Source organism: Sander vitreus, chromosome 18, assembly GCF_031162955.1.
Source record: "Sander vitreus isolate 19-12246 chromosome 18, sanVit1, whole genome shotgun sequence".
NCBI lineage: Eukaryota > Metazoa > Chordata > Actinopteri > Perciformes > Percidae > Sander > Sander vitreus.
The window spans coordinates 25,343,574-25,366,096 of NC_135872.1; the positions used below are offsets into that span (position 1 = coordinate 25,343,574).

General features: G+C 41.7%; 1 protein-coding gene across 1 annotated transcript in view; it reads right to left on the reverse strand.

The window, feature by feature from the left end:
* Window positions 1-21,987, reverse strand: part of stxbp6l (syntaxin binding protein 6 (amisyn), like) — a 64,710-nt gene extending 42,723 nt beyond the window's left edge. Inside the window, exons 1-4 of the mRNA XM_078275319.1 lie at window positions 21,834-21,987; window positions 10,323-10,453; window positions 9,499-9,631; window positions 9,322-9,354 (exon numbers count right to left, since the gene is read on the reverse strand). Of these exons, the coding sequence (XP_078131445.1) occupies window positions 9,322-9,354; window positions 9,499-9,631; window positions 10,323-10,453; window positions 21,834-21,987 (451 nt within the window). The remainder of the gene's footprint in view (window positions 1-9,321; window positions 9,355-9,498; window positions 9,632-10,322; window positions 10,454-21,833) is intronic.
* Between the last annotated feature and the right edge of the window lie 536 nt (window positions 21,988-22,523).

Sequence of the window (22,523 nt, forward strand, 5' to 3'; positions counted from 1 at the left end):
TACATCCATGAATAAAACCAACCGCATTCCGATTCTAACAACATATTTCCGTTTTATGCTGGTTAGGATAGGAACTTCTTTTAAAAGCCAGCTGGCCTTATTTGTGGTAGTGGACATCTTCTACTTTTACTAAAGTAAATATGTCTCTGGTTATTTGTACTTTTACTTAAGTACTGAGATTCAGTACTTCCTCCACCACTGCAATGTACAAGTCATCTGCGACAATCATCTCTTGAACGCAGTCTTCCGCTTCCCAGGGGGTGCACAGGAAATGTCAGGTCCTTATATGGGAATTTGTGGGGCGTTTTCTTATGCTAATTGGGAACAACTGGCACACGCTTTCAATTACGAAGACATGGGATTCATCGATCCTAAGAACACAGATGCAAACAATTCTGCTGTTTAAGAACATGTCATGAATCCGACGTAGACTTTCTTAGGGACTTTCTTAAGTATATATTTAAGAGAAAACTTAGGAAGATATTGCTTTTTGGCAATAAATCTTATACTGTTGGAAAGCCTGTTATTGTACTGAGTGAGATAATCAGGTTTTTCAAAGTGTCTTTCTTTCTCTAAGGGGCTTTCTTTCCTCTTTCACACACTCACACACACACACACTCACACACATGTACGGACATACTGGCCAAGTGAACAGCTGGCCAACAGCGAGGCACGTATGTCGAATAGCTACACAGCTAGCACATAGCGAAGTAGCTAGTGTGTCCCTCTTTGTCAGCAACACGTTAGTTTGAAAGCTAACTGACTAGCTTAGTCACGTGGCGTTGCAACGCAGCCCACTACCGCCCTCTTGAGGCTAAATAGCTTTTGTGCAGCTAACACATAGCCTAGCTTCAATGAGCTAACGGCTAATCTGGGCGTGACCGAGCAACCCCCGGGTTGCATCACCCCCCCTTCCTTGCACTCTCTCTCTCTCTCTCTCACACACACACACACACACACACACACACACACACACACACACACACACACACACATCACATGCTGGTTTGTTTTTGCTTTGTTTTTTGTAGTTTAAAAAAGGTATATTGGTTTTAATTGATCAAAGGATTATTGATTGGCCATTGATACTTTAAGTTAGTTAATAAATTCTACTATATTTTAAATATTTGCCTAGGCAAGGTGTGATTTCACTCTACTCTATTTCTTGTGGCACTGAGGTCATTAGGTCTGATATTTGTGCTGCTGTATTTTTCCATAGGTCGATAGTCGATGATTTGGCTTTGTTAATCCTTGCTGTAGAGAGCTCGAGCATAACTATGTCCAGAAAATACACCAACCACTGTTTTGTAAAAAAATGGAACCATTTTGTCATTAAGATGTCATAAAAGTTATATGGCCAGTTTGACGACAGTGAATGCAGTACAGAGGTGATTTAATGAGTTTTAAAAAGATAGCTTTAGGATAACATTACTTGTTGCTAAAGTAACCACTAACTGTAGCTTGGTTAGCTGTATACAGTTGTCAAATTAGCCGACCCAGCCCCCGGGTGCAAAGAGCCAAACCCTGAAAGAAAACCATCTTGGTAGTGTATTGCCCTGGCCTCCTTTACTCCCGTAAATCTCAGAGGCTGTTTTTGGTGCCTTGCTGCAGCTTGGCACGTCTCTCACCCATTACACTGCCCCTGTCAGCGGGTTCAATGGTGCACCGTGCTCCCTGTCAGTCTCAGAGCCACAGGCTTTCTAAAGACCGGCTATTGTATCAACCTCCCCGAAATAAACAAAGTCCGCTCTTATCTGACTGCCACATCACAGAGAGTCCATTCTGCTGCAACTAAGAGGTGCAGCACAGTGAGGACAATAGACAAAAAGACAGAAGGGAAAATGACCCAGAGAGACACAAGCCCTGGATGATAGGACCTGAGGAGTCATGGCGATATACGGTGATGGAAATGAAGAAACCTGCCAGAAAGTTAAATATTTTGAAACTTAGAATACACTGGAAACATTCTAAATGTCCCTGAGAAAAGGAAGCAGTTTACTGAAATAAAGTGTTTGTTGTTTACACCACTAAACATCTTCTTTGCAGAGTTTTTAATGGATGGGAGATGCATTACAGCAGCATTTTTTCTCTTCATGCATCTGACAGAACACATCAGAGCTGAGTAAAGCTGCATTCACACAAAATGTGGCGGTCGTCAGACAGTCCGGCAAAAACACAGGTCTTTTCAAGATGAGACTGAAGTGTTGTTGGGGCAGCTAAGGCCTAGGTGATATGGACCAAAAATCATATCTTGGTATTTTTCGGTGCAAAGTGGGCTCAGTGTATGTAATGTTCAGTTGTAAGTCAAAGCCAAAGTGAGATGTCACAAGCACTTCCATTAAAACAGACTGTGATCAAAATAAGGAGAGGGGTTTTCTTCCCTGTTTGAAAATATATAGCTGCAACACATGTAAATGAAAAATAATATTAAATAACTAGACTACTAAATAAAAACAGGCCTATCTCTGAGAATGCTCCTTCAACTGTTTTCAACAACAGTAACAGACTGATAAAGAGAGAGCGAGCTCATAGACGAGAGAGGAAGTGTGCCATGGATGATATTATTATGATACTAAAAGTTTCTTTGATCATGAAGACGATTGTTACTGTAACATTTTCTAGTTTATCAGTTAAGTGTATTTGCAGTGTACACTGCAAACTGGATTCTAAACTCCCAGAGTGCCGGCTGACTCATATGAACAGGCCCATAGCGGGTTGAATGCGCATAAGCAGGTCATCAGTGTTTCATAGGTCTCATGTATAAAATGTCTGTATCGTCACTGCACTGCATTTTTATGAACTATAATAATCTAGTCATGGGTAAGATCTCTCGCCTGCGTCCAGGTGCCATCTCATTTCCTCTAACTCATCCAGTAACTACTGTTCTTTGATGTTTTTTGCCGTGGCAGCCCCCACAACAGAACGTTACCAGCAGAAAGACTGGTACAGTTATTGTATTGGTTATTAATTTATTTGTTTCGCTAGCAAGGACTACACCATCAACCAGATACATTTTTCTTTTCTTTTTTTAAGATCAATTTATTTTTGTATCATTGAAAATACAGAACAGATGAACACAAATTGAAGAAGAACAAAAACCCTCTCCCACCCTCTACCCTCTGCGGTCTCGAGAAAAAAAGCAAAAACAAATAAACAAACGGAAATCACACCTTGCCTAGTCACTCTCCTCTATTTCTTATGGCGCTGAGGTCTTTAGGTATGATATTTGTGCTGCTGTGTTTTTCCATAGTCGATGATTTGGCTTTGTTAATCCTTGCTGTAGAGAGCTTGAGCATAACTATGTCCAGAAAATACACCAACCACTGTTTTACAAAAAGCAAATTTCCTTCTGTCTCCCAAGCAGGGAGATTAATTTAGAGTCGTCATTAAGTAACAAAACAATTGGGTCAGTAGGAATACGACATCCTATCACATCAGATATTATTGAGTTGTTTTATTACAGAACTCATGCGCCTGTTCACACTCCCAGACCATGTACAGGAACGTTCCAATTTGTTCAGGTTGACAGAACATGCAATAGGGAGTGGGAATGACTTTAGAGACGTATCTCTTCTGAGGAGTCCAATATGTCCTATGACATATGTTGAAGTGAATATACTGGTGATTTGGGTTCTTGGAACAGTGGAAAATGTACAATGTACTCATACAACTTTGAGTAGAAGAATTGAAAAGTGGTGCTGATATCCTTAGGATTTCTTGAGATACCTCGGTCTGTGCGGATGCTGTTGATAGTAGCTCTGGATTTGCTTTGTTGTAATTTCAGAGCAGGCAATTTGCTTGGTTTACAGCCATTAAAATAGTATTATTGCCACTCTGTGCATTATGAACGCAGCTCTCCTTCTTAGCAGATCATTCAGCTCTGTTTGACTTGTGAAGAGTATGTATAGATTTAGAAAAACAAGTCTTAAGAGACTGCTCTAACGATTTACAGCGTTCTTCCAACTCCACAATCCTTAACTCTCTTTTCCTCGTCAAGTTGACCGTGAAGGAGGATGTGAAATCTCTAATAAATCCTTTAGTTGCCTGCCATGTATATGCAGGGTCAGAAACTGAGTCAGTATTAATTGATATCAATTCAGCCAGTTTGGTTTTAAATTCTGCATCAAAAGCTGTGTTCTGGAGAAGGGAATTATTAAATTGCCATCTCCTAGATCTTTCTCCTAACATATCACAACGGAATGTGGTTATCAGCACATTGTGATCAGACAGTATGCATGTGGACCATTGTCGTTAGCTCACTAGAGCACAAAATATAATCAATGTGGGAGTGGGTGAGGTGACGTGTGGAAAAGAAGGTGTAATCCTTGCTAGTAGGATTGTGCATCCTCCATTTATCTGTAAGATGGTGGGATTCCACAACTGATTTAAACATGTCCTATATGTGTTTTTGGGCATTCATGTGGTTGACCCTGATCTATCCTGATTTAGATCTAGTATCGCATTCATGTCTCCCCCTATAATTAGTGAATATTCACTGAGAGTGGTTAGGTGATTCATTGGTTAGGCGCGGGAAAAAAACTTTCATCATATGTAGACGGTGCATATACTGAAACAAAGGCTATTTTCCTACTCCTTATCTGCGACAGTAACACAATGGAGCCCTTGGTTTTGGTGTCGTCACTAAATCAGGCAGCAACCGTGAAGTATTTATTTTGTAGATGATTTACATCTCTTTTACGTAAATGTGACTCTTGTATAAGTGCCACGTCTATGTTTTTCCTTCTTAAATAGTCCAGGAGTTTGATCGGCCCATTTAGCCCCCTGATGTTAACTGAAAGGATTGAAAGCTCAGCCATCTTCAAAATTTACACACATACATGTCTTCAGTACCCTACCGGAATTCGCTGACAAATCTGTAGCAAAGGGTGAACTGTTAACTCTGAGCAAGGTGTGGTAAAAACATAAAAAATAAAATAAATCCCCTAACCCTCTGAGACCGCAGACCCCCTCCCCTATCTGTAAGATACGACACCACATCAAACGCAGCTCGCACAAAACTCCAGCTCAAAACTGCACCTCCTGTCTTAAGTCACAGGTTAATTGAAACAGGTCTAGTGAACTCTTATGTTAAACATGAACAATGTTACAAAAACCTTAGAACTCAACAAGCTATTAAGTTCTGAAATAGGCTATGTGAAAATCAATTTCTGAAATAAGCTATGTGACAAACACACCAGTCTAGTTGAAGTAACAAACATCATTTCATGTTCTTTCAGTCCGACTAAATGTTAACAAACAGACTGTAAACTGAACAGCCAGTATTTGTCATGTACTTTCAGTCTGGTTAAGTGTTCCTTTAAAGCTTGGCTCCGAAACTTACATACAGTGTCCTCAGCATTTGTCATGCTCTTTTCAGCCCGGTTAAATGTCCACAAAACATAAAACTAAACTGATAAGCCAGCATTCATCATTTCTCACAGTCTGGTTAAATGTTCCTTCAAAGTTTGGCTCCAAACTTTGAAGGAACATTTGAACACATGACGGGCAACAACAGTGACTAAATTATGTCCGATTTTTTAGAAACAAAAAACCTTGCAACAACAGACGGCTCCTCTCTTGAGCATACGTTGTTCTGGTGTATCACCGGTCTTTCTTCATCCTCTAACTTTCGTCTCTGTTCTTGAATGTGCAGTAGTGAGCGGAGCCTCTCCCAGCTTAACAGACTGTTACGCTACCTGGCTAGCTAGCAGCTATAATGTTACCCAACATGCCGTTCGGTGTAGCTACATTTGTAAATTTTTAGTATTAGAAACTGTTTAAGTCACAAATTGTTATGTGCTATATCCTTTTAAAGAAAGTTAGTTGTGGGTTATTAATTGTTGTGTTATAAAGTTACTACCATGAGTGAGAAGGGTACGCAGTTAACAGGGGTCCCAGTGCTGCAATGGAGGGGGAAAAATATATATATATATAATATTTTGTCAATATCGGGGCCGATATCCGATCTTAATATCGGATCGGTGCACCCCTACTCTGAACAACAAATGTCTTTAGTGGTGGTCGGAGCCGTGTTGTGTAATATCTTATAAACTAGACAAAGGTTACTATATTTAATCAGGTTTCCCTAACTCAAAAGTCTGTCTATTTAAAATTTGACAGCTGTGAAAACTGTTGGGTTTCTGATCTAAAACTTTGAGAGTACGTTTACATAGAGTTTCAAGTGGCTACCTTGTGCATTTGTTAGCCTGTGCCCAGATAGTCAAACAATATGTAAAATGCAAAATAATCATGGCATTCATATCAGTTTCAAAGCTGAGTGACTGTCTTACAAATCTAAAGTAAATTAAATCTAACTCTTTTGCATATGCAGATGTATAAAGTATATACTTTATACATGAGATTTGATGGAGAGATTTGAATTAATCCAGACACCCATATACTTATTATTTAGACACAACTTGCAAGTTTTGCCATGATATCATTATATCTGGGTCTGGAATACTACACGGTTGCTTTGAAAAGAACATAATAACAGTATTATGTTCAATTCAATTCAAACAACTTTATCCCTAAAAGGCAATTACATTTTTAATTAAATTATGCTTATTAGGCTTGGTTGATATTTGGAGAATTTTGAACCCAGCTGGGAGAGACTATACATTTTTCTTTCCGTCTGTGCACAACACATATTCTAGGATAGACTTTTTTTAATGTCCAAATCACTGGCTCCCTCTCCTATAGGATGTGTGATAGGAAATATTGTAATCTCTGACCATGCGTGGCTGTGCCTAGGCCTGCTTCTTCAAAGTTCCACAAGTTCCTTCCTGAGGCTATTTTGCTGCAGCACTGTGGCCTTGTACTGTAGAAATGCCGATAAACGAAAGCACATTTTTCTCCCATCCTGGAATGCTGTGTCGACTAGCCAAGGGTCTGGCAAAGTGAGACTATAACTGTAGTAATTACACGGTTTCCTCTCCTGCTTAATAAAATATACAGCTGTGCAAATAATTAAAAATGTAGTCACGTCAGCAGTGTGGACCAGTGTCGTGCCAATAAGTGATCATCCGGCAAAAACGGTTTGCCGTCCGTGGAAGCAGTGAGTCGAAACTCAGCTGAAGCCTCACATTAGCTTGAGCTTGAACGTTATAATGTATTTTGGCACAGAACCATGAATGTTTCCAGCTTCACGTTAACTTACAAAACCCCAATAACATCTGAAGACATTCCTGCTGGTTCTGCCAGATGAAACAATTAAGTTGTCGCACAGATCATAAAAGACAGCAAGTACTGAAAACGACTAATTTGACTAAGCTGACACAGTAACCAACAGTAAACATATTGTATAATCTAATACTGGCCCACCTACTGTAGGTGCAGCCCTTATGCAGCAAACTATTGTTTTTTAAAAGACAACTGAACGGAATGAATAAAAATGGTCATGAATCACATTTCTCTAATAATATTGATGAGAGTTAAAATATTTAGATCAGCAATGTTTATCCTTTGCACAACTAAATAGTTAAGAGGATACATTCTGGTAAAGACCTATTGTGTTAGCCATAGTCTTTTTTTGTGAGATTGTATACATTTGATCTGGTTAGTTCTGTTTTTACATTGCAATTATGTGTTACATGTACAGGATGTAGGTATGTCATGTATAGACATGACATACCTACATCCTACTGTCATCACCTACTTCAGCTGCGTCGCCTTTTACTTGCAATTAGCCAATTTCACACAGAGACTTAGTTTGACTTAGTTTCTTAATCTTTAGCTGGCATTGCTCTCCCGTCCTTTAGGAAAATAATTGAAAAGCATATGAATTTTTGAGGTTTTTTTCGAACCCACTCTTTATAAAGTTGTCAGACCAAACATCAATTAAACATTTGGTCTAGTCCTCTCCCCCTTCCTTTTCCCGGTTTTGAGGATAGCTTTCCAAAAAAAGCCTCCCAAAAAAATATTTTCACACTACAAACAAACTAAACCATGGTTCAATTTGATCTGGGCCGACACCAACTCTTTCATTCGGAACACGTTTTGTCTGTTTAATCCAGTCCGGGGAAGGTTTCACACCTGGGATTTGGTTCAGATCAGGTCTGAAAGTCCGGACCAAACAGGTCAGGTGTGAAAGGGGCTTAATCATTACAACTTTAAACTTTACATCATCAACTTAAAGGATTACTCAAGCAATTTAGTACATCACTATATGCAAGTTGGGGGATTTATGAGAGACAGAGACAGAATGGTCAAAATCCAAACAGCAGAGCTGAGATATTTTGACTTTTAGTCCCTGGTATAGAACAAGCTCCAAAAACAAACCAACAGCATCTTTTTTTATCCCTTCCTGTCTCATACACATACATACTCCACAGCTCCAGTTTATCACACAGGTTTTCTGATATAATAAGTAGTCTCCAGGCACCATTGGAGATAATACAAAAATACAAAAATTGTAATTTCCCTTGAGGGATCAATGAAAGTATAAATTATATTAATACATTATTATTAAATTAATACAGATTCTATCACTATGACATAGTGTTAGAGTTATTTTCTCAGATTTCAAACGGCTTCTTTACAGCCACAGAAGATTAGCCACAGAAGATTATATTTTTTTATTAATTACACAACTTTTTCTAGGCTTAGCAGTACTGACCATATATAATAACTTATATGACACATAAATGCATGACTTAAAGCCACAGTGCGTAGTTTCTGTCTCCCCCATGAGGAATTCTAAGTAATGACAACAAAACTGTCAGCGCGTACACATGACGCAAGCCTTCCGTGATCGCGCACCCCCCCATGCAGTTGCTAGTAGCCAAGGAGGACACGGAAGATTAAAAAAAACATGATGGACTCTTCAGAAGAGGTAATTATCTTCACTCGTAGATAATTTCTCGCCATACTGAGAAATACAGAGAGAGTTGTGTGGAGCTGATAGTCTTAATTAGCTTTCCATTTTGCAATGGTTTGAATGTAACGGACGTTCATTAATATAAAAAAGGTATAGTAAGTGATGTTACTCCAATACACTCCAATACACATTCAGTAAATCTCATTATGGTCACCTAGTTCTCTTTGAGTTTCAGTTGAGTTCAAATATCAACAATCTTTGCGCAGAATCATTCAATGCACCTTTAAGCACCCATTTAATCACTGCCTTACCTTGAACTTGTGATCGCCTTTGCTTTGCAACCATAATATTCTGCATGCGATTCAAGAAGGCTTTGCAGCGGTAGATGATCAGATTCATGGTGCAGGCGTCTAAAAGAACAAGAAAACACATTACAACTGGCGTCATTCACGTATAAACTAAATTATAAAATATTATAAACCTCAATGATGATGTGACCTTACCTCCTGTGAGTTTGGATTGGCAGTTGATGAACTCTGTCTGTCTGGCAGGAATGTAGCTCTTCTGTCGGGCCTGCAGGGCTCTGGAAGTAGAGCCTGGTGAGCAGTCACTGGGACCAGCTCCGACCTCATGGTGAGCAAACTGACTCGCTCTCCGCTGGTGGCTCACTTTGCCAAGACTCCCTGCTTTTCCCTCCCAGTAGATCTGGCAGGCGTGGTACAGGATTTGAACAAAGATACACTTCTCTGCTGATGAGCTGGCCAACCATAGGTCCACAGCATTGTCAAACACCAGGTTGAACTCTGGGCTGTCCTAGAAGAGCAGGATACAGGCAGTAAAACAAAGTCGGCAAACAAATGGACACATATATAACTTCTTATTACTATCAGGCGTAGGCATAAAAGGAGATCATGCGTTCGGATGTACAGTATCTCACAAAAGTGAGTACACCCCGCACATCTTAGTATATATTTCATTATATCTTTCAATGGGACGACACTGAAGAAATTACACTTTGCTACAATGTAAAGTATTAAGTGTACAGATTGTATAACAGTGTAAATGTGCTGTCCCCTCAAAATAACTCAACACACAGCCATTAATGTCTAAACCGCTGGCAACAAAAGTGAGTACACCCCTATGTTAAATTCCCATAGAGGCAGGCAGATTTTTATTTTTAAAGGCCAGTTATTTCATGGATCCAGGATACTATGCATCCTGATAAAGTTCCCTTGGCCTTGGGAATTAAAATAGCCCCACATCATCACATGCCCTTCACCATACCTAGAGATTGGCATGGGGTACTTTCCATAAAATCATCTCTCAATGCAAATCAAACCAGCTATTAGGCTAACCGACATAAAACCATGCCAATCTCTAGGTTGAGCGAGACTGAGACTGACAGAGCTGGTGTAGATCTGCACTCTACTGAGTGCACTTTTCTAGGTAGAGATGTGATTATAGACCACTACTGGTGAGAACTAAATGTCCAAATGCTTCTGACCTTGTTGGGGTTGATGCCGTTGACCTGTCGGAGCTGGTCCACTGTCCACTGGGACCTTCTGGTAAAGGAAGAGGAGCCACCAAACCGCTTCACCTTTGTAATGAGGAGCTGATGTGGCCTTGTGTTCGTCACTAGGTAAATAGATCATGCAAAATACAAAATAATATATCCCTATTGAAAGCCTTTTAAAATGGAACAATCACTTTACATAATAGCTGAAATCTTAAGTTTAACCAACTCCCTGTGCTTGTTATATATAATAGTTAATAGACCTCCCAAGCAGCGTCCCATCTTTTTAGACGACTTCACCATAATGTTGTCTATTGTCTGTACCATTACGACAATATAAAAATAACTCCATTTAGATATATCCTGTGTTTTCCTTGTGGTTATTTGATGCTGTTGCTGCTCTAGGTTCCACCTAAATTTAAAACAACCTGTTCTAAAAACATGTTTACATCTTTATTGTAAAAGGTAGGGAGGTTTAGCACTGTTTATACCAGCCTTCACTGGTTATACGTGAGTTAGGAAGGAAACTGATGATTCCTGAATGATTTTTATTTGTGTACTGTACGGTATTTAGCAGTATAGACAAGACAAAATTATCTGTAATTAGCTTATAAGTTCGATAAGTTAGGATAAATAATGTATAGTGATTTTACAAGGCAGTGTTTTCTCCTCCTTAGTGGAAGCCAAGCGATTTTGTACATCTGCCTTTTCTAATTTCTGCCTGTTTTTTTGACATCGTTCTTGGATTGTGATTTTGACACTGTTACCTGGTTTTGAAATAAACCCTGTTTTGAACTTTCCCTACGTCTTAAGCCATGCATTAAAGTCCATACCTGGTTGTGCTCTGATATAGTACGATCTAGTCAATCATGGACTCAGCTGACTAGGATGCTGTCAAGGCCACTCTCTGTGCCCAGGGCCAACGGTTGCACCACCAGGAGACAGAGATGAATGATATGCGCTTGGAAATGGTAAGTTTAGCGGAGTGGCGTGATATTGATGGTGGGGAACCTGATCACTCAGGTTGTGAATCAAATGCTGAAGTTGTCCAGTTCTGAAGCAGGTTCCGTCCCAGTCTCATAACCTAGTGCCAGTAATGAAGCTAAGCGTAAATTCTTTCAGGAAGACTTCTAATAACTTCAATCACCACTCTCTCTTCCTAATTCAGCTGTTTAGAGGCGTTCACTTTCAGTAAACCAACCAGAATTGGCCACGAAATTCATGATGCAAACACGGCATTACATCCCTGCTTTAAATCTGTTTCTGTCTCTGCTGCTGTTAGCTGTCATTTCAGGCAAAGCGTGCAACTGGCATGCGTCCACTTCACCTTTTCTCGGCCGTGTCTCGTGGTGGTAGTAGCATCTGATGTCTATCTTTGGAGGAAAAAACTCTCTCTCGCATTCGTTCCTGTCAAGCAGCCTTCTCCGCTGCACAGGCGGATACACGCGAGTACAAACGGTAGCAACCTGGCAGCGCTGTTTTCTACCAGCAAGTTACACCGCTGATCCATTTGACCGTGCGACGCTTCTGTCATGCCGTGCTCCACTCTATTCCTATGGGTGACGTTAAGCGACTTCAACATGCACGCAAAGCATTCCAGGAAGGCGGCGCTGCATTTGAAAAAATGCTGCTCGTCGAAAAGCTGCCCGATGCCTATCTTTATGCAAATGAATCCATTGAACGCGACACGACTATCTAAGTAGAAGTAAACGAAAATCTTTTAAACTTACCTTTGTGGATCTGAAATTAAGACAGATTTAGCAACTGTATGGCCTATTTCTTGCTTAAAATGTTTTCAGAAACATGTTTCGGTGAACTATTTTCGTAAAATACTAGATCGTATTCTCAACGCGCCGTCATGACATTCGGTTGAAATTCTCGAGCAGCCACAACCACGTCACGCGTTTGTCCAATCAGCTGCCGGTCAAGGGCGTGGAGCATCAACCATGGATGTATGACGTCGCGACACCACGCTTCAGTCGTGTCGGACAAATGGATCTGTACCGTTACTCCCACACGACTGCAGTTCCTGAGGACTGTTTGCCTCGATCAACAGAGCCTGAATCGCTGCACGTCAGAGCAGGCCGTGCAGCGATTCAGGCTCTGTAATGAAATCTGAAATGAAGACAGATTCAGCAACTGTATGGCCTATTTCTCGCTTTAAATGTTTTCAGAAACACGTTTCGGTGAAGTTGTCTCATCGGGCTGAGTTTTCGTTAATTAATGTTGCCGCCCACCCTTAATGTGGTGTTGCTGTTCCTATTACTGCAGCCCTCTAGCGGTTCACTCCGTCTATGCTTCGGGGGACTCGCTGGGAAGCAGCTCTCTTATTATCATGCGCAATACTTTGTTATGCAGTTACTGGTATAAGTCTCAGACTCTCTTCACTAATGCTAAGTTTTATTAATTTTAGGGCTGTCAAACGATACATTTTTTTAATCGCGATTAATCGCTGAATTTCTATAGTTAATCGCGATTAATCGCATATTTTATCACGATTAAAATTCTATTATTTTGCATTTCAGAACAGTTTTTAAGTACATATTAACAATCAAAAGCAATTTTTACCAGTGCATCTTGATTGGGAATCAAATGAATGCAAAGAAAGTTACTTTAAGATTTGTAATTATTTAGGCATTACTGTAAACCAAAGAAAAATGTGTGAATCTGTCATTATTGCACAATTCCTCCAAGTACCTAACTAAAAAACTAAAAATCCCTATCCTTACTAGAGTCAATATAGTGTTTAGTAACTCCTAAATAATGTTGATTACTCACTGACGTCCAGTGATCACCGGTTAATGAGACAGTGTTTGCAGCACATTGCAGCTGTTCCAGTTGGGCTGCTTTCTCCGTGTCGTACAGGCTGTGTATCCGTGAAAACGGCAACGAGACAGGTCAGAACATGCCAACCGTAGTATGTCTTTAAGACCTGAGTCCTCTACGATGCTAACAGGTCTGCAGTTAGTTGCCACCCGTTTCGCAAGAGCTGTAGTAATTTTTTGGGATTTGGTTTCATTCACAGGTCGGCAAGTAGCACTCTCCTAAATAGTGCTTTGCCTGAGTGGGTAGCATGCTAGCGGGTAGCATCATGTTAACTGTACTACTTATCTCTGTAGGTGGTAGGTCAAGCTTGACGTGCTTCAGTGATATTTTAATTCGGCTTTACACAATGTGCATATGGCTTTCGACTTGTCTACAAACCGTCCGGGAGTTTTGGAAAATAAAAAGCACCATTCAGGATTTAATTGCTGCTGTCTTTCTCCATCATGCCTGCAGCCTGCAGCAGCAGGATGTGTTACGAGGAAGTGGCAGCTTGAGGATAAGTAACGGTGCTGCAAAGGGTCAAAATAGTAGCCTGTTAGGCACAACGCAAAGCCGAGTGAACTGTAAAATAAATTAATAAATGCCGGCATGCGATTAAAAAAAATGTATCGCATCGCGTCGGCCCTTAATCGCATCGCGATTAACACGTTATCGCTGACAGCCCTAATTAATTTATATTACATGTTGATAGGCGATGGAGTGGTTTCTATGCGTTTTGTCACATACTTGTGACATGTTCTGGGATTGAATCACTGTTCTAATACTTGGGCAGGTGTAAGATTATTTTCTTGTTAGGGAAGCGACACGCAATGTTAAAAGTTTGTCTTCGGAGCTGTAGCAGTAGTTCATTGCTGACGTCAAGCAGCATGCATGAGGCATTTATATTCTGCATTTGTTTAATTATCATGTATATTCATCGTCATCTGCTGCCTGCTTACTATTGTTTCGTGCGTTATACTGACTTCATTGATGGGTAGCGCCATATTCATCATATTTTATAAATGGTCTATCAATGCAACAGTATTCTAAGCCTCAACATTCGTTTATTTTGTACAATGACGTCATATAATCATTGTCAACTTATTGACAAATTGTAATTGATATTTAATAAAGGGTGTGAGATTGTGACTTAATTTCGGTCGATTTCAAAATCGACAATATGCAAATAGCGATATTGAGTTGTTATTGGATTTAATCTGGACCTTACATATTTTATGTTGCCTTATGGCTTGGGCTAACGGTTCAAGAGAGATCGCAAATAGCATGGGAGAGAGCTGTCATCCCTGTCTCAAGCCTCGTGCGATGGCTGTGAATGCAGGCCATTGGATTTGCATATAAAGTACTTACCATGCCAATGAATTTGGCTCCCACACCAAGCCTCTCCGTTACTTGCCACAAGTAGTTCCACTCTAGACGGTCAAAAGCCTTTTCCCCGTCCAGTGATAAAACTGCTGCCATTGTTGGAAGGTTTTTGGCTTCTTCTATTACATGGAATAATCTGTGTATATTGTCTGCAGCGTGACGCTTTGGTATAAACCCTGATTGGTCGGGGAGGACTAGCTTCTCAATAAAGCGTTCTAGGCATAGTGCCAATACTTTGGAATAGAGCTTAATATCAGTCCCAATGAGGCTGATGAGCTTATAGTTTGGGCACTCCAATAGGATCTTTGCCCTTTTTGTGAATGATGGGAATTAGTGCAGTGTTGGTTTGTTGATGAAAGGTGCCCCTCTCTATGGCCGAGATTAAAGTTTGTAAAATGATAGGTCCTAGTATGTCTGTAGTAAAAATTCTGATTGAATTCCCTTTCTTAGCTGCTTTTAACGCTGATTTAAGTTCCTCTTCTGCCTCCTCTGGGTCCAGAAGAGGCAGGTTTAGCTCTTTCAGGAACTTTTGGCACTATGTTGGATCCGGATTGCAGGATTCATACAACTTTGAATAAAAGGATTGGAAAGTGCCACTAATATCTTTAGGATTCGTTGAGATACCTCGGTCCGTGCGGATGCTGTTGATAGCAGCTCTGGACTCATTTTGTTTTAATTTCCGAGCCAGCAATTTGCTTGGTTTGCAACCATTAAAATATTAATTTTGCCTCACTCTGTGTATTATAAATTCAGCTCTCCTTCTTAGCAAATAATTTAGCTCTGCCCGATTCGTGAATAAAAGAGTATGTGTAGATTTAGAAAAACACATCTTTAGAGACTGCTCTAACGATTTACAACATTCTTCCAACTCCGCAATTTTTGCCTCTCTCTTTTTCTTCAAATTGACCGCAAAGGAAGATCTCTAATAAATAACACAATAATAAATCCTTTAGTGGCTTGCCAAATGTAGGCCGGGTCCGAAACTATATTGATTGATATAAACTCCGCCAGTTTGACTCTAAACTCTGTATCAAAATCTGTGTTTTGGAGAAGGGAATTATTAAATTACCACCTTCTAGATCTTTCTCCTAACATATCACAGTGGAATGTGGTCAGACAGGATTGCTGGTTCAATTGCTATTGTGTGGAAGATTGCCTTAAGTTCACTGGAGCACAAAAAATAATCAATACGGGAGGTGAGGTGACATGTGGAAAAGAAGGTGTAATCCTTGCTAGTAGGATTGTGCATCCTCCATATATCTGTAAGATGGTGGAATTCCACAACTGACTAAACATGTCCGATATGTGTTTTTGGGCTTTCATGTGGTTGACCCCTGATCTATCCTGATTTAGATCTAGTACCGCATTCATGTCTCCCTCTATAATTAGTGAATAGTCATTGAGAGAAAGCAATTCATTGGTTAAGTGCGGGAAAAAGCTTTCATCATATGTAGCCGGTGCATATACCAAGACGAACGCTATTTTCTTACTCCTTATCGTAGTACATACATATGATATCCTGCCTGATAGGTCTTTACTACTTTTGTCCATGGTGAGTGCACATTTCCGTGACAGCAACACAATGGAGCCCTTGGTTTTGGTGTCGTCACTAGATGAAGCAACAACTTTGAAGTATTTATTTTGTAGACGATTTACATCTCTTTTACGTAAATGTGACTCTTGAATAAGCGCCACGTCTATGTTCTTCCTTCTTAAATAGCCCAGGAATTTTGCTTGTTTGATCGGTCCAGCCCCCTGATGTTAACTGAAAGTTCAGCCATCTTCAAAATGTAAGCGTATACACTACTCGAGTACCCTACCGGAATTCACTGATACATTTGTAGCAAAGGGTGAGCTGTTAGATCTAAGCAAAGTATGGTGAAAACATAAAAAATAAAACAAATCCCCTAGCCATCTGAGACCGCAGACACCCTTCCCTCTCTGTAAGATATGTGGCCCCATCAAACGCAGATCGCACAAAAACTCCATCTCAAAACTGCCCCTCCTGTCTAAAGTCACAGGTTAACTAAAAGGAACGTGATTTTCGAGAGAGCACATTTCCACTCGCAGACGCAAGCGGCGGGTAAGTCCGTTGAACAGTACATAAGGCGCCTGTATGAACTCGCAGCTCACTGTGACTTTCATGAGAAGGAGGAGGAGATAAGAGATAGACTTGTCATAGGGATTAAAGACAAAGATCTTTCACTGAAGCTACAAATGATAAGTGTCACTCTGAAAAAGGCAGTCGACATGGCCAGGCACTCTGAGCTAGTAAAGCAACAGAACAGCGAGGCTGGCGCATCAGGGCACATTGATGAAGTGAAATCACAGTCTTATAAAAGTAAGTGGAAAAACATACAGTATGAGGCAACAGGAGGACGAAATGAAAATGAAAGGCAGAAAAATAACAGACTGTTACTTTAGGGTAATAGTGGCAAAGTCTACATGTGATAACCTACTGAGCAGATCTGTCGATGTTCGCCTGGGTCTGATACAACACATCGAAGAAGTCAGTGTGTTTGGGGAGTTAGGACTGCTTAAAGGAGACCCCATAAAAATAGTCCTAAAAGAAAACGCTAAGCCATACAGCGTTGCAGCCCCTCGCCGCATACCCATTCCGCTGCTACCTAAAGTAGAAGAGGAGCTGAAGCGAATGGAAGAAAATGGCATAATAGAGCACGTGACGGAGATTACAGAATGGGTAGCGCCAATGGTGCCTGTGATTAAGTCGACTGGAAAAGTAAGAATCTGTGTAGGTCTTACTAAACTGAATGAGAACGTGAAAAGGGAAAAGTTCATCTTGCCGACCACATCTTGTCAATCTTGATTGACAAGATGGCGCCGCAGAATGGTGACACAGTGTGTTGGTGCGCTCTGTTTTGTTTTGTGTTTTAACTTTGTTTCTTGCGATGGTACCCGTATCTCATTCACCAGTGAAGAGCTCGTGAACTTCAGGGGAACAACACCATCGGACTTATTTCCCACTTTTCTTCTCCTTTCACTGGAAATTTTGGACATTCTGGTCAAAGGTGCGCTCACCTTTGCTCACGCAGTGAAACGTTGGAGGTGAGGGAAACGGGCCGGTGCGCTTGTGCGTCTCCGCCAACAAGGATTACGCACACCGTTCCCGGGAATATTCCTCTCTAACGTGCGCTCACTGCCCAACAAACTAGAGGAATTACAACTGCTGTTTGTGAGAAACCGGGACTTTTCTTCATCTGCTGTTTTGTGCTTCACGGAGACATGGCTCTGTGGATTAATACCGGACTCTGCGCTGCAGCTGGCAGGCTTCCAGCTTTTCAGAGCGGACAGAGACACGGACCTCTCGGCAAAACTAAAGGTGGAGGAATCTGTTTCTACATCAACAGCGGCTGGTGCAACGACGTGACAGTGATCCAGCAGCATTGTTCTCCTGACCTGGAATATTTCATCATAAACTGTAAGCCTTTTTATTCACCCCGTGAGTTCCACTCATTCATTCTGCTCGGTGTTTACATCTCACCGCAGGCCAATGTGCAGGATGCACAGCACATGCTCGCCGACCAGATACTGTGTGTGGAGCGGACCAACCCGGACTCCCTAGTTATTGTCCTTGGAGACTTTCATAAAGGGAACCTCACTCATGAACTCCCTAAATATAGACAGCATATTAAATGCCCGACCAGAGAGGAGAACATTCTGGATCACTGTACACCACAGTCAGGGATGCTTATCATGCCGTCCCCCGTGCTGCACTGGGTTTCTCTGACCACATCATGGTTCACCTGATCCCCGCCTACAGGCAGAAACTAAAGCTCTGCAAACCTGTAGTGAGGACATTAAGGAAGTGGACCAGTGAGGCTGTGGAGGATCTCCAGTCGTGTTTGGATTCTACTAACTGGGATGTGTTCAGGACTGCTACCAACAGTCTGGATGAGTACACAGAGGCTGTGACGTCATACATCAGCTTCTGTGAGGACTGCTGTGTTCCATTAAGCACCAGGGTGAGTTACAACAATGACAAACCCTGGTTCACAGCCAAACTCAGAAGGTTAAGGCTGACTAAGGAAAAGGCGTTCAGGAGTGGGGACAAAGACAGATTTAAAGAGTCGAAGTACAAGTTTAGCAAGGCAGTGAAGGAGGCTAAACGACGGTACTCTGAGAAGCTCCAACGCCAGTTCTCAGTGAACGACTCTGCGACTGTCTGGAAAGGACTTTGGACTTTTTAGGCAGATCACCACCCATAAGCCTAAAACCCCCCACTCCTTTAATGACACCTAGCCAACGACCTGAACGAGTTCTACTGTCGATTTGAAAGACAAAAGGACAGTCCTGACACCATCCCCCACGACACCCCCCTACAGCTACAGCCACTGTGCTTCACCTCCACCTCCCCCACCTCAGCAGGGTCCTGGGTCTCCCCACCAATGCCCTCCACAAAGATCTCCCCCTCCACCCCCCCACCCACCTCAGTGACGACTCTCTCCATCCATGAGAGGGACGTCAACAGACTCTTTAGGAGACAGAACCCCAGGAAAGCTGCTGGACTGGATGCCGTCTCCCCATCCAGCTTGAAGCACTATCAGCTGTCTTCAGTGTTCACAGACATTTTCAACACCTCACTGGAGACATGCCACGTGCCAGCCTGCTTCAAGACCTCAACCATAATCCCTGTCCCCAAGAAGCCAAGGACCACAGGACTTAATGACTTCACTTAATGACCCATCGCCCTGACCTCTGTGGTTATGAAGTCCTTTGAGCGCCTTGTGCTTTCACACCTCAAAGCCATCAGTGACCCCCTCCTGGACCCCCTGCACTTTGCCTATAGAACCAATAGGTCTGTAGACGATGCAGTCAACCTGGCCCTCCACTACATCCTGCGACACCTGGACTCCGCAGGAACCTACGCCAGGATCCTGTTTGTGGACTTCAGCACCATCATCCCGGCTCTGGTCCAGGAGAAACTCTCCCAGCTAGGCGTGCCTGACTCCACCTGCAGGTTTATCACTGACTTCCTGTCTGACAGGAAGCAGCATGTGAAGCTGGGGAAACACGTCTCCGACTCAAAGACCATCAGCACCGGATCACCCCAGGGCTGTGTTCTTTCCCCCCTGCTCTTCTCCCTGTACACCAACAGCTGCACCTCTAGTCACCAGTCTGTCAAGCTTCTGAAGTTTGCGGACGACACCTCCCTCATCGGACTCATCTCTGATGGCGACGAGTCCGCCTACAGGTGGGAGGCTGACCACCTGGTGTCCTGGTGCAAGCAAAACAATCTAGAGCTCAACGCTCTAAAGACAGTGGAGATGGTTGTGGACTTCAGGAAGAACCCAGCCCCACCTGCCCCCATCACCCTCTGTGGCTCCACAATTGACACTGTGGAGTCTTTCCGCTTCCTGGGAACTACCATCTCCCAGGACCTCAAGTGGGAGCTGAACATCAGCTCCCTCGTGAAGAAAGCACAACCGAGGATGTACTTCCTGCGGCAGCTCAAGAAATTCAACCTGCCAAAGACAATGATGGTGCACTTCTACACAGCCATCATTGAGCTGTAATGCTCTTTGCTCTTTATTTTTTATTTATATCTTTACTTATTCTTTATTTTTAACTTAATACATACTGTGTAAATATACTTATACATATATTGTTTGTACCTATACTTATATTGTTTAATATTCCATCTGAAGAATGTGTGACATGCACCAACAACACCAAAACAAATTCCTTGTATGTGTTAAAAAACGTACTTGGCAATAAAACCTTTTCTGATTCTGATTCTGATTCACATCTTGCACAAACTGGCCGGAAGTAAGGTGTACACAACTCTGGATGCTGCCAGTGGCAGATGGCCCTAGATGAAGAAAGTTCAAAGTTAACTACCTTCATAACACCAAATGGTCGCTACTGCTTTAAGCGGCTCCCATTCGGAATAACATCTGCACCAGAGATATTCCAAAGGAGGATGCAAGAACTGCTGCAGGATCACGAGGGCACGGTAGTTTACATGGACGACATACTTGGAAGAGCATGACCGCCGCTTGAAAAGGGTGATGGAGACTATCCGCACATCTGGCCTAAAACTCAACCGCCAGAAGTGTAAGTTCAGGCAGGCTTCCCTTCACTTCCTGGGCCAGGTTATCAGTCAGGAGTCAAAAGTGGACAACACAAAACTGAGTGAGGACATCCAGGCATACGTGGATGCCATTGAAGAGCTGGAAAGGCCTAAAACAGTGCTGGAGCGTATAAAGGCAGAGACAGAGGATGAAACCCTGCAGAAGGTCAGACAATACATTAAGTCAAGCCAAAGCCAGGAACCACTCATCACAACGCCTTTGCCGGAGCTCTCTCGTTATTGACTATTATTCAAGATGGCTTGAAGTATTGAGTCTCACCCTGACCACGAGTGAAGCAGTTATAAGTAAGCTGGTGAGCATATTCACACGGTTCAGGATACTTGAAGAGCTGATTACGGATGGAGCTGTCAGGACAGCTAAAAGCTTAGGCAACAAGACCCCCCAGCTAGCTCTCCTGACCTACAGGGACACAGCCACGCAGCCGACAAAAGAAAGCCCAGCCAGACTCCTCATGAGAAGGAGACTTCTCATGAGGAAGCTCCACCATCAGCTGAGACCGGCATGGCCCAATCTGTCTACAGTCAGGCAGACAGATGCCAAAGCTAAGCAGGCCTACGAATACACCTACAACAGGAGATACACAGCAAAGCAGAGTTTTGAGGACACGCACTGGACGTGCTGTGAAACCTGCTATCAAGCTGACTTACTAGTCAGAAGAAATGTGTTAACTAGTAATGTTTACAAATGATTACAGACCAGTTATGTTAAGGAAGAAGAGAAAGGTCTGAGTAGAATGTTTGTTTGTTTATATTTGCTTGTTCATTTGTATTACTGTTAATGTCTACTTAAACAGTATGTTTGAAAGAATAATATTGACAAATAGAATAAGAGAAATTATGCTTATTTGATAGATGGGTTTCTTAAAAGGAAGAATACGGAAGTCAAATGAAGAGATTCACGTGTGTTAAAGCGCCCATATTATGCTCATTTTCAGGTTCATAATTGTATTTTAAGGTTGTACCAGAATAGGTTTAATTAATTAATAATTAGGTTTTATTTTCCTCGGGTGGTCCATTCCATAACTACCGAACGGTCCCTTACAAGATTAAATGAATAACTGGGAATTCAGAGCCTCTGTTAATAATATGAGGACCTCCTTTCATTTAAGTGCTACATGTCTGTTTATCACAGTCATAATTTACAGACTATGAATGCTTAGCTAATTTTACTAAATAAATAAAGTCTTAAAGTCAGATTTAACCTGAAACACAGATGAATGTGGTGTAGTCTCCTTTGGCTCCAGTAGGCAGGAAGGACAACCTCTTCCTTTTCCTCCTCCGTACCTCCACTGCAACCAACATCCGCTCATCACAAGGGATGAAGACCTCTTTGTTGATAGCAGACTGAATATTCATTGTAGCCCCGAGACCTGCACAGGGGATAGATGAAAATGACTGCTTGTTGGGCCACAGGCCAGACTGTGTAGATAGGCAAGACTTTAGTGAGCCACAGGTTGAAACATTTAATGGTGGTAATTATTGAGTGCATGCGTCCAACTTGCTATTCCCCACTCACCAATTAATCTCTTGCTGCAGATTTTTTTCAGTTTTTTCTATCACAGTAAGCTGAATGTCTGCATTTTGTTTAGAGAAAACAAGACATCTAAAGAAGTCCCATTGGGCTCTGGAAAACGTGATGGTAATTTTGCTACTTTCTGTTATTTCAAAGATTTAAGATTTAACAAATCAATTAATCTGAAAAATAATCAACAGATAAATAATCGTTGGAAACAACAATGGAACAAAATGGTGGAAGTATTCAAATCTTTCTCCTCAGTAGAAGTAGCATTACCACCTTATAAAATGTTCCATTGAATGTCTTGCATGTAAAACCTATTCTACCAAAGATTTTGTCTGGTATAGTTGTTAATCATTTGATTTTTCATACAGTA